General features: G+C 42.5%; 1 protein-coding gene across 4 annotated transcripts in view; it reads left to right on the forward strand.

Moving 5' to 3' along the window:
* The first annotated feature begins 1,886 nt into the window (after positions 1-1,886).
* The window catches only part of LOC111657171 (transcription factor COE3-like), a 45,782-nt gene continuing 35,173 nt past the window's right edge, over positions 1,887-12,495 (forward strand). For 2 of the 4 annotated variants that reach the window (XM_023409241.2, XM_023409242.2), the window contains exons 1-6: positions 1,887-2,682; positions 5,708-5,864; positions 5,980-6,043; positions 6,197-6,252; positions 9,136-9,209; positions 11,375-11,443. In XM_023409241.2, coding sequence (XP_023265009.1) covers positions 2,561-2,682; positions 5,708-5,864; positions 5,980-6,043; positions 6,197-6,252; positions 9,136-9,209; positions 11,375-11,443 — 542 coding nt within the window. In that variant the 5' untranslated portion in view covers positions 1,887-2,560. The remainder of the gene's footprint in view (positions 2,683-5,707; positions 5,865-5,979; positions 6,044-6,196; positions 6,253-9,135; positions 9,210-11,374; positions 11,444-12,495) is intronic. The other 2 variants (XM_023409243.2, XM_023409244.2) reach the window with 1 other exon arrangement.

Genomic DNA, 12,495 nt, shown 5'->3' on the forward strand with positions numbered 1-12,495 from the left:
CCAACCCCAACCCCCCACCGCAGAAAGCTCATTTATTCGTCTATTTAAAGTGAATGATCAAATATTTTTACTAACAAAAAAGGAAACAGCAAAAACACTGTCACTATCATTATATTAATAATAATAATAATAATAATATTATAGATATTATACTATTATTATTATTAATATTATTATTGTTTATTGATATTGTTATAATAATCTGAGCAGGTTGTGTGTTGATCAGCGATACCTTGAAGCTATGAAGGTTAAAAATGAAAAATGAGAATGAAAGTCTTGAAGACATTCACTCACCAGACGTACCTCCTCTTCCTCTTTTTCTTAATCTTTTTCTTCTGCTCCTCCTTTTTGCTATTTTCCTTTTCCTTATTGTTTTCTTCTCAAAGAAAAATCCTCCATTCTCTCTTCTTTTGTTCTCTTCTTCTCCAACTCTTCTTCTTCAGTTCTTGCTTTTTCTTTACCTCGACATCCATATGCTGCTCTCGTCTTTTCTTCCTGTCTTTCTTTTTCCTCTTCATCTTCATATTAAATTGACCTTTTTCTTTTCCTCTCTCCTCCTCTTCTCCTACGTCTCCTCAGTAAAGCTTTTCTCTCTCTTCTTGTCATTTCTTCCTTTTCTTTCCCTCCTCAGTTTAAACTGATTCCTCTCCTTCTCTCTTCTCTCTCTTTTCCTTCCTCCTCTCGTTGTTTTTCAGTCCGGACTCGGTCCACCCCTCGGAGCCTCGGAGGCCTTCGTCCCCAGAAGACTGGAGCGCTGTTACTCTGGAAAAGCCTGTCTCACTTCCTGTCTGAAAGCATGAGAAAACACTGATTGAGATGAACATGATGAAGATGGTGAAGATGATGATGATGATCGTGCTTTAGAAAACACACATTCTCTCTGTCACATTTCTACCTGCACACACACCGACCAGATCACTGTGCTTAAAGGAAACCAGCACACCCCACACAAGTCTGGTTCAGGTATGGCTCTAGTCTCTCAGAGGTCTGGCAGAGTTCTGGTTCAGGTCCGGTGCAGGTCTGGATGAAGTCTGGCAGAGGTGTGGCATAGGTGTGGTTCAGGTTTGGGTCAATGTGGTTCTGGTCTGGCAGAGGTCTGTTGGAGGTCCGGTTATAGTCTGGCAGAGGTGTGGCTCAGATGTGGTGCACGTCTGGCTCAGGCCTGGCTCATTGTGGTTCAGGTCTGGCTCAGGTCTGGTTCAGGTTTGGCTGAGGTCTGGTAAAGGTTGAGGTATACCATGGTCTGAGATAAGGGTTGAACCCTGATCTTTGGTGTCTGGACTTCCTGCCTCAGCTCTGAAAACTGGACAAGGTGTCCTGCACCATCTTCCAAAATACCATAATGAGACCTCATCTGTTCATCCAGTCAGAGCAGGGTCTGACCACAGGGATCTGGATCTGGATCTGGATCTGGATCTGGATCTGGATCTGGATCTTGGCTCAAACAATCTCAAACTTCAAATCTGGATCAATTACCATGAAGGGAGGTTTTCAGTGTTCGACTGAGGCTCAGTTCAGAGACTCACATCTGTCTCACATCTGTTTGAACAGGGATCAGGACTCTACTGCAACCAGCAGGACCAGATCCCTCACTGGCTTCCCACCATACTGTTGTGGTTGAAGTCTAAACCAAAACAGTTCAGATTCTACACGTTACTGGAGAGAGAGAGGGAATGACTGTACCGGGCGATCAAGGCCTCTCTCTCTCTCTCTCTCTCTCTCTCTCTCTGGTTGGTTGGTTCGAGCTCCCGCCTTTCCACCTCCTCCCCTCTCTCTCTCTCTCTCTCCCTGACACACACACACTCTCTCTCTCACTTCTCCTCTCCTTGCCTTGTATGGTCAGGCCCCGCCCCCCGCTGTGATGTCGTCAGCGGCTTGGAGGAAGACCCGTGGGGTTTTTGGGTTTTGGCGTCCAGTCCTGTGGGGCCGCAGGGCTGAGAGTTTCTCCTCCGCTCCTCATCCCTCCATCATCAGCCTGCTTCTCCTTCTCTCTCCTCTCCTCTCTCCTCCTCTCCTCCTCTCTTTGGGGAAAAGAAAAAAGACACTTTGCTTGCGCTCGATTCGCTGTCCGGACCCGGCTCTCTTTTCCCCCCGTTTTCTCGTCCTCTGAGGATTTTATTTCTCTTTTCCTTTTTTTCTCCTCCTCTTCCTCCTTTCTTTCACGCCGGGTTTCAACATGACGGCCGAGACTGAGAATTTTTAAAATATCCCTAAAAACTCGGAGGATTTTTTCTGTCCTGAGTAAAAGTTTAATTAAATCTGACTAACAGAGACAAAGTTCAGCAGAATAATAAAAGTCCTGCTGAACTTCTTCTTCTCCTTCTTCTCCTTCCCTCTTTCTTCTTATTTCCTCCTTGCCGATTGGTTTCTGACTTCGAGGTTTAATGTTCGTGACGAAATTGTCGACCGACCAGAAGAACAAGCTTTCGTCTGTCCAGCAGAGCTGAGGGTTTTTTTTTTCTGCTGGACTTTTCTTCTTCCTGTTTTTCATCGTGTTGCATTGTTTTTGTGGTCGTCCGGCAGCGGCGGCAGTGACGGTCAGAGAGTTGGGGCCCCGGAGATGTTCGGGATCCAGGACAATCTGCCCCGTGGGGCCACAGCCAGCATGAAGGAGGAGCCGCTGGCTGTTCGCTCCTGGATGCACTCGGCCGGCGTGGTGGATGCCAACACAGCCGCTCAGAGGTAAACTCACCGCTGCCCCAGAGGGATTCTGGGAGCTGTAGTCCCAATAGACAAACAGTAAGTCAGCAGGAACATTTAGATGAGATGGAGAGAGATTTAAATTTGTTCTCTGAGTAAAATCAGGGACATTTCTTTAATCAGTGAGTTCAGGATATTTCTTCTGTTTTTTATCCAACATTTAAATGTCACAATCTAAATTTCTCTAATTAAAAATATCAAATTTAATTCCTAATATTTGTTAAAGGTTTTAAGGTTTTCAGTGTTCAGCTGAAAACTAGTTCAGACGAGAATAAAAGAAAAGTGATGTTTCTAATATTAAAGTTTTTACAAGACAATATTTTCAGATGTTTCTGAGGTCGAAGGTCAAACATAATTTAGGAGAAGAATTAGACAAAAATGTGTTCAGAGAAAATTTTTCATTCATTTCAGCAGAAAAAAAATTCAGTTTATGAAGTGAATTTATTCCAGACGTCAGATTACATTTAACATATAATAAATAAAATAACAAAGAGCAGATGCCAGGTACTCTAATAGTTCTTCTGTTTTTAATGTCAGAGTTTGATTCTTCAGCAGAAACATTCATCTGAATTCTCATATTTCTCAAAAATAAAAATTAAAACTGCTTAAATTGAAAGTTCAAACTGCAGCTCAGAGTGAGACTGAAACTTCAATGTTCTCATCACGTAGATGCTTCAGTGTCAAACAGGTTTTTATTCATCTAATTAAAGGTGACTTAAAACACAGTCCTGCAGATGTTCAGAGCGGTTCGTTGGTTAACACCAGGAAGGTCTCAGTTTTCACATGAGTGAAGTGATGAAGCTCAGGTTTTAATCCTAAAAGCTGAATAGAATAAAATAAAAAATATTATTTACAGTAAATTAAAATTAATTAAATTCCACTGACACTGTGAGAAACAGTGTTTAACAGTGTGTGAGAGGGTGAAGCTGATTTTAATATTGAATAACACAAATACATTAAATGAGCAGAATAAATAAAATCCACATTATATTTTAAATGGACGTAAATGAAATAATTATTGAGGTTAATATGCGTGTAAGGTAAAGCTCCAATGAATTTAGATTCTCTTCAGCGAAGGTGACGGAGAACGTGAGTGTGAAGTGAGACTCAGTAAAAACAGTTGTGATCATTAGAAACTGTCTCTCCTGAGACATTTATGAAACTTGACCTTTAATATTTTATCATGTGTAAAATTATAAAAAATGTTCAAGTGTGCAGTGACATGAATTCAGGCATGTTACGAAAGTGAATGAGACATTTCAGCATGAGTAAGATCATAAAGATCCATTTTAATATACTGTACAATAAAATCATCATGAAGCTTCAGCTGAGACTCGTCTTTATGAACATGAATTCACTTTTATTTAAACTCCTCTCTTAATATTTTTAACTTGAGGACATCTCGGTGTCGACTGGAAGCACCTGACTTTTTCTTTTGTTAAAATTCAACAAATCTAAAAACACTAAGACAAATTGTGTTTGTTAATGAAGAAGCAAGTTTACAGTCGGGGTCAAAGCGGCAGTTTGACTTCTTTAATATGAATATTTATAAATCCTGACATGAAGATGTGATCCAGTGTTTGCTGTGAATTTAAAGTGATTTTTATTGTCTCTGTTGTTTAGTGAAATATTCCCTGCAGTCTCAAGATGCTGCTGTTAACATGATTCATTCATGTGGAGGTTAAAGCCCGAAGCTCCGTGTCACATCTGACTGAAGAGCCTCATATTTATATGAATCTTTCAGTCCGGACTTTCCTCACTTCACTGAATTATTGTCTTGAATTAAGATTTAAGTTGTGATGAAAAGATGTTTTACATGTCTGACAGTTTAAAGGCAACACTTGATTGATTTTTTTCCTGATCATATATGATGACATTTTTCACCCTGGATCATTTATCATTAGTTTGTTTTATTTTGTCTCCATTTCTTTTTGTTTAAAGAAACACTTTATTATTATTATTTGATGCTTTTTTTAAAAATTTAAACTGATTGGTTGACATGTTTGATGGGATTTGTGATGTTGAACCGGCGTCGCTGAATTATTCCTCTGAGGAGCATTTGATTTAAGCCTCAGATCACATGGAGGCTTTTAAATTCTTCGCATGGAGTTATTCCATTTTTGAATCAGAACAAAATCACTAAAACATAAAATCACTAAATGAACATTTTCTTATTTCACCTGAACTTTGAAATTGTTCACAACACGAAGAAACCTTGTATCTCCAGGTCTTCTGGTTCAAAAATCAGGGGAAAAAAACGAAGAAAGAAAATCTTTTTTTAGAGAGACAGACTCGAGGCTCAGCTCGGTCTGAGAAACTCTGTGTTTGTGTTTTCTCACTTACTCGTCTTGACAAAGACAAAATGTAGCCGGATCATGTTCAGAGGTCACAGGCAGGAGGTCAATCAGAGTTCATGATTCGTCCAACTGTTTCAGATTAAAGAAAAAAATAATAGGTATAAATGTTGTAACGTGGGCGGGGTCAGACAGTAACACAAACGCCAAGATGATTTGGACCCAACACAAACTGAAAGTGTTTTCATTTTGTTTCTCTACGTTCATCGGGTCGACTCGTTTGCTTTGATGCATCTTCAGCTCAATTTGTCCACAGTGAATCTGCATCACTCATCTCTCAGCACCAACTTTATCTGGAGTCATCGTGCCGCTGAAATTCACTGTGATCAGTCTGAACACACCCGTGTAAAAATAAATACATTTTTCACAACTGATCTTTCAGTTATTTTCTATAAATGATCATTTTTACTTAATATTTCAAAGCCTCTGTACTGTCATTTATGTTATTTACATAATTTACATCATTTGTATAATTTGTCATTACGTCATTTGTCATTTACACCATTTATGTTGAGTTTAATAATATCTCTTTAGAAACAGTTGGATTTTAAGACATGATGTCATCAGGTCATTAAACCCTCAAACATCATCACTAAGACTGTGCTGGGTTTGTTTGGTTTGTCTCCTCACATGACTTACTGTCTGTCTCTCAGCGGGGTGGGGTTAGCTCGTGCTCACTTTGAGAAGCAGCCACCCTCCAATCTGAGGAAGTCCAACTTCTTCCACTTTGTGTTGGCATTGTACGACCGCCAGGGTCAGCCGGTCGAGATCGAACGCACCGCCTACGTGGACTTCGTGGAGAAAGAGAAGGTGAGAAACACAGAGCGGGAGGGCGGACCTGACACAGAAACCAAACACACCCATGGAAGTGAAGTTCCTTTTGTTTCTACTTCAGTTTCAGTTTGATTTGTGTTTTTGTGTCCAGGAACCAACAGGAGAGAAAACCAACAACGGGATTCATTACAAACTGCAGCTGCTCTACAGTAACGGTGGGTACGCTTGTTTTACCACACAGCACAGCCCACATCGGTTTTCTCATGAAGTCTTTAGCTGTTCTTACACTTAATATCTGTAAATAAAAATTCTGACAGTTCAAACAATAATAATATTATGTAGTAATATTAATGAGTGTGTGTGTTCAGGAGTAAGAACGGAGCAGGATCTGTACGTCCGACTGATCGACTCCATGACCAAACAGGTAAGATACTGATTATTGATTATCAGCAAGTGAAATAAACAAATCAAGCTGATGAGAGAAAAACTAATTCAACTTGACTAATCAAAAGTCAAATCATAATGATCATCACCAGATCAAAGGTCAATCAGTCAACCAATTCAATGACATTAATGACCAGAGAGACATTGATTTCAAAATAAGAGCATGTTTTCCCCCCCGCAGTCTGAGCTGTCAGATGAAGCTTCAGGCCAACTTTGACACCTGAAACATTTTTGTTTTTCTGATCTGACAGACTTCCCCTCTTCCTCCTCTTCATTGACCTTCATAATGAAATACTCCTGATTTACTGCTGGATATGTCTCTGAGTTGTCTCATAGAAATATGAACCCAAACTGAACAGAAGCGCAAACATAACTCCAGTCCATTTACGAGAGTCAAGTTAATCAATTAATTCAGCAGATGAATGAACTCCTGCTGGTGCCTCCTACTGACTGCAGTGTTCATCACGTCCACAATCTTAAAGTTAAACTATTGGCGACGTTCAACACAGCTGCTCATGTTAATCTACCTACACAACCGACCACTACCACAAATTCAGATACTACAGGAACATAAAGGTAGCAGCCTGTTACCTGTCCAGGTGAAGAGTAGCAGGTTCTCTGAAATGCTCCACTCATGCTGACACATGTCCACACACGGTCATCTGTACAACAGCCAATAGGACTGGCACGTTTCAGTTTGGGAGATGTAGTGATGTCACTGACTCCAGCTCCACGTCTGGTTCACTTCCTCCTTACTTTGAAACAGTTTAATTAGCACAGTAAATACCAGTGGGTGAATTGTTATTAGAGCTGTAAAGAAAAGGTGAATAACAGGTGAACATCATGTTCACAATAGTGCAGTTTATTTGGAGTTGCTGAATTTGTTTGAAATCTTAATGATAATCATGTATGTGTGCCATTAGTAAATGTTCAGGTTTCATCAGTGAATGACTTTGTGGATCAGTGTGTTTTCAGGAAACACCAGAATAAACCAAGAGATGATGAGCCGTGTCTCCTATGGCTGATTTCATCTGTACAGTGAGATGTGAGCAGTCAGACTGTGTCACTGTGGATAAATCTGTTGTTACAGAGTCGACTGCAGACACAAACACATCTGAGTGACTCCTGCTGCTGTTCCAGCAGCCAACACTTAACACAACGCTTGCTCTGTCTCTCCTGGGCGTGCGACACCACAGATAATAAATCAGACGTTACTGAGTGTCTGTGATCGCAGGCAGAGTGAAGCTCGAACCATCTGTTAAACTCTCGTCTCTTCATCATCTGAACAACGGATCAGGTTGTTTCAGTTTCACCTCCTCGACAAACAGACGCTGACTGTCAGCTGTGAAATCAGCTTCATGGACGTGAACATGTCAACTGTTTGTTCACACATTGTTACACATTAATTATAAAAGTCAGACTATTAAAACTGATATATACTGATAAACCTTAAACACTCAGATCTGTTACTGAAACTGGATCAAACTGGATCAAACTGGACCAGATTTCATTTCTCACCTGCACCTGAAACTTCACAACTCAGTGTCACTGCTGGACTGTTTAACAAACAGCTGGTTACATGATGGTTAGCAGCTAAACCAGTTCATCTGTCTCACTGAGGTGTCCAATAATATGTTCAACAATATGTCCTACAATATATCCAATATGTCCAAACTGAATATATCCATCAGTGTGTCCAACAGTGTGTCCAACAATATGTCCAAAATGTCCAATAATATGCCCAACATGTCTAATAACATGTCCAATAATATGTCCAGTAACATGTTCAACAACATGTCAAATATTATGTCCAATAACATGTCCAATATCATGTCCAGTAACATTTCCAATAATGTCCAATAACATGTCCATTGACACCTGATTAGTCCCTGTTAACACAGACTGTGGGGTTTTGTTATGAAGTGTTTCCAGAGTTGTTCAAGCTTCGGCCTTGACCTTCAGCAGAAGGACAACTGCTGAGCAGAATGAGACATCACTGTTTTAACACTCAGACACAAAGAAGGAATTATGTGCTGAGACGTTAGCACAGAGAGGAATCACAATCATCTCATCAAAAAGTGATGACAAAGTTGATAAAATGATTTAACTCCTATAGTTCTGACAGTAGAACCAAACAAGTGAATTTCTGACTAATTTCCTTCTCTGAGACACTTCCTGAACACTTCCTGATCTTTGTCCTGCTCTCCAGATGATAAACCATTTCATTTTCAATTAATGTCCCTATGATGTTTCCTGTAGCGCCTCCCTCAGGACAAACTTTACATGTTTAGCTCCTCTGAAAGCAGAGAAATGATCAGGCTGTTGTTTGTAATGAATGCTGCGTCCTGAAGGGGGCGCTGACAGGACTGCAGACATTTCCACTCTGATAAAAAACAGTCCAGTCAGCAGTCTCTCTCTGTGCCAGTCTGTTCTCTCTGTTGTTCACAGTGACATTAATAGAATCAAGCAACAGTTGAAGCATTTAAATCTAACGAGTCATTCAATTAGTGAGGTTTTAACGAGCATGCCCGTCAGGCGTCATTTGCCGTTCTTTGTGAAGAAGGCTTTTCATGCATTTGGTTCCAGCTGTTTCATATGAATATCTGCAGGCTGCAGCTGTAATGAAACATTCAGAGGATCAAATGTTTGCCCTGCTCACTTCACACACTCCCTCTCTCAGGCTAATGGTTAATAATCACTCATAATTGAGACAATTGAAACGCAGCTTTAATTGAGTTGTTTCTGCTGTGAGAACGAAGGGGGAGACACATCGTTACCCGGGAGATTCATCACATGACCTGCAGCAGGTCAGAGTCCAGGAACCCTAATCCCTAGGCTCACTACACCTGTGTGTGTGTTTCAGGCGATCATCTATGAAGGTCAGGACAAGAATCCAGAGATGTGCCGAGTTCTGCTGACACATGAGATCATGTGCAGGTAGGAAACTGGACCTGGACTAAAGGTTTGTCACAGGTCCGGCATTCTGAACCAGATCAGAAATGGACATGAGGAAAACCTGCCTCAACTGAACATGATTAACAGTCAGACATGGTCCTGACCCAAGAACAGTCACACCTGGTCCTGACCCAAGGACTGTCACACCTGGTCCTAAAAGACCTAAGGACAGTCACACCTGGTCCTGAACCAAGAACGGTCACACCTGGTCCTGACCCAAGGACTGTCACACCTGGTCCTAAAAGACCTAAGGACAGTCACACCTGGTCCTCAACCAAGGATGGTCACACCTAGTCCTGACAGACCTAAGAACAGTCACACCTGTTCCTTATACACCCAAGGACAGTCACACTTGGTCCTGAGAGACCTAAGGACAGTCACACTTGGTCCTGACCCAAGGACGGTCACACCTTGTCCTGACCCAAGGACTGTCACACCTGGTCCTAAAATACCTAAGGACAGTCACACCTGGTCCTCAACCAAGGATGGTCACACTTGGTCCTGACAGACCTTAGGACAGTCATACCTGTTCCTTATAGACCCAAAACCAGACACACATGGTCCTGAACCAAGGACGGTCACACCTAGTCCTGACAGACCTAAGGACAGTCACACCTGTTCCTTACAGACCCAACACCAGACACACCTGGTCCTGACAGACCCAAGGACAGTCAGACCTGGTCCTTACAGACCTAAGGACAGTCAGACCTGGTCCTGAACCAAGGATGGTCACACCAGGTCCTTACAGACCCAAGGACAGTCACACCTGGTCTTGACCTAAGGACGGTCACACCTGGTCCTGACAGACCTAAGAACAGTCACACCTGTTCCTTATACACCCAAGGACAGTCACACTTGGTCCTGAGAGACCTAAGGACAGTCACACTTGGTCCTGAGAGACCTAAGGACAGTCACACTTGGTCCTGACAGACCTAAGGACAGTCACACTTGGTCCTGACAGACCTAAGGACAGTCACACTGGGTCCTAACAGACCTAAGGACAGTCACGCCTGTTCCTTATACACCCAAGGACAGTCACACTTGTACCTGACAGACCTAAGGACAGTCACACCTGGTCCTGACCCAAGTACAGTCACACTTGGTCCTGACAGACCTAAGGACAGTCACACTGGGTCCTAACAGACCTAAGGACAGTCACGCCTGTTCCTTATACACCCAAGGACAGTCACACTTGTACCTGACAGACCTAAGGACAGTCACACTTGGTCCTGACAGACCCAAGGACAGTCGCACCTGGTCCTGACCCAAGGACAGTCTCACTTGGTCATGACAGACCTAAGGACAGTCACACCTGTTCCTTATAGACCCAAGTACAGTCACACTTGGTCCTGACAGACCCAAGGACAGTCGCACCTGGTCCTGACCCAAGGACAGTCTCACTTGGTCCTGACAGGCCTAAGGACAGTCACACCTGTTCCTTATAGACCCAAGTACAGTCACACTTGGTCCTGACAGACCCAAGTACAGTCGCACCTGTTCTTTATAGACCCAAGTACAGTCACACCTGTTCCTTATAGACCCAAGTTCAGTCACATCTGTTCCTTATAGACCCAAGGACAGTCACACTTGGTCCTGACAGACCTAAGGACAGTCACACTGGGTCCTAACAGACCTAAGGACAGTCACGCCTGTTCCTTATACACCCAAGGACAGTCACACTTGTACCTGACAGACCTAAGGACAGTCACACCTGGTCCTGACCCAAGTACAGTCACACCTGGTCCTGACAGACCTAAGGACAGTCACACCTGGCCCTCACAGACCCAAGTACAGTCACACCTGTTCTTTATAGACCCAAGTACAGTCACACCTGTTCCTTATAGACCCAAGTTCAGTCACATCTGTTCCTTATAGACCCAAGGACAGTCACACCTGGTCCAGACAGACTTAAGTCACCTCTCCCGATAGATAACACACTGTGTTATCACACAGTGTGAGACAAGCTGACACACCTGATACCTGCAACAGTCCAACAGGACCATACAGGACCTGATTGACTGGGCCTGTGTATCATCTGTTCTGGTTCTCACCCTGAAAACAAGAAAACAATGAAATTTAATTGTTTTGTGACTAAAGAGAAATAAATAAAGAACCAGTTTAACTTTTCATTATTCTGTCTGTGTCAGTCGCTGCTGTGATAAGAAGAGCTGTGGAAACAGAAATGAGACACCATCAGACCCCGTCATCATCGACAGGTAACAAACACACATACACACACACACACACACAAGGTATTATCATGCAGTGTGTGTTGATCTCTCCTGAATGTATTTCACGCTCTCTCTCGCCCACATTCTTTTAATAGCAACATATTTCTCCTGTCTGGCCTGAATGTGTGTGTTTATGCGTTTGTGTGTTTGTGTGTGTGTGTGTGTGTGTGTGTGTGTGTGTGTGTGTGTGTGTAAGTGTGTGTGACAGACATGCAGTCAGTGTGTTATTATAATTCAAACCTGATGTATAAATCTGTGTGTTTATATTTCAAATCAACATGTCAGAGTGTTTTTGTGGTGACAGAGACAGAGAGTGTTAAAGCTGATATGTCTCTTCACATTTATTTAAACAACAAGAAAAGATTGTTGCTTCTGAATCCAGGCTTGTTGTGCAGGTGTGTGAATGTCAGGCGTGTGGAAGAATAATCACTGATGCTCTTCCGTTCAAATTAAAAAGCGTCATTATTTGACCGTCACACCTTAAAGACAGTGTAGAAGCTTCCACAGGCAGGACAAAGTTTATAAAGACTGAGTCTGTCTTTGACTCTCTGTTTCTGTGACTTGAGGACAATGTCTCTGTCTTTGAGGACAATGTGATCCACAGAGATCTTTTATTACAGAGAAGAGGAATGTTCATAAACTGATTTTCAGAGGGTTTAAATGGGACCAGTGTGTTTCATAGAGGACTGGGACTGAGACTGGGACTGAGACGGAGACTGAGACTGGGACTGAGATTGGGACTGAGACTGAGACTAGGACTGAGACTGGGACTGAGACTGAGACTGGGACTGAGATTGGGACTGAGACTGAGACTGAGACTGAGACTGAGACTGAGACTGGGACTGAAACTAAGACTGGGACTGAGACTAGGACTGAGACTGAGACTGGGATTTGGACTCAGTCTCAGTCTGAGACTGGGATATGGACAGGGACTGGGACTGGGACTGGGACTTTGCTGGTGTGATGAGTGTCAGCCCAAACATGATCAGGGATGTGGGACATGTCTCAGCTCTACAGTCTAATGAAGGTCCGGATCA

The sequence above is a fragment of the Seriola lalandi genome, unplaced genomic scaffold (genome assembly GCF_002814215.2).
Source record: "Seriola lalandi dorsalis isolate HSWRI2012SDOR001 ecotype SW California unplaced genomic scaffold, Sedor1 jcf7180002054386, whole genome shotgun sequence".
Taxonomy (NCBI): Eukaryota; Metazoa; Chordata; class Actinopteri; order Carangiformes; family Carangidae; genus Seriola; species Seriola lalandi.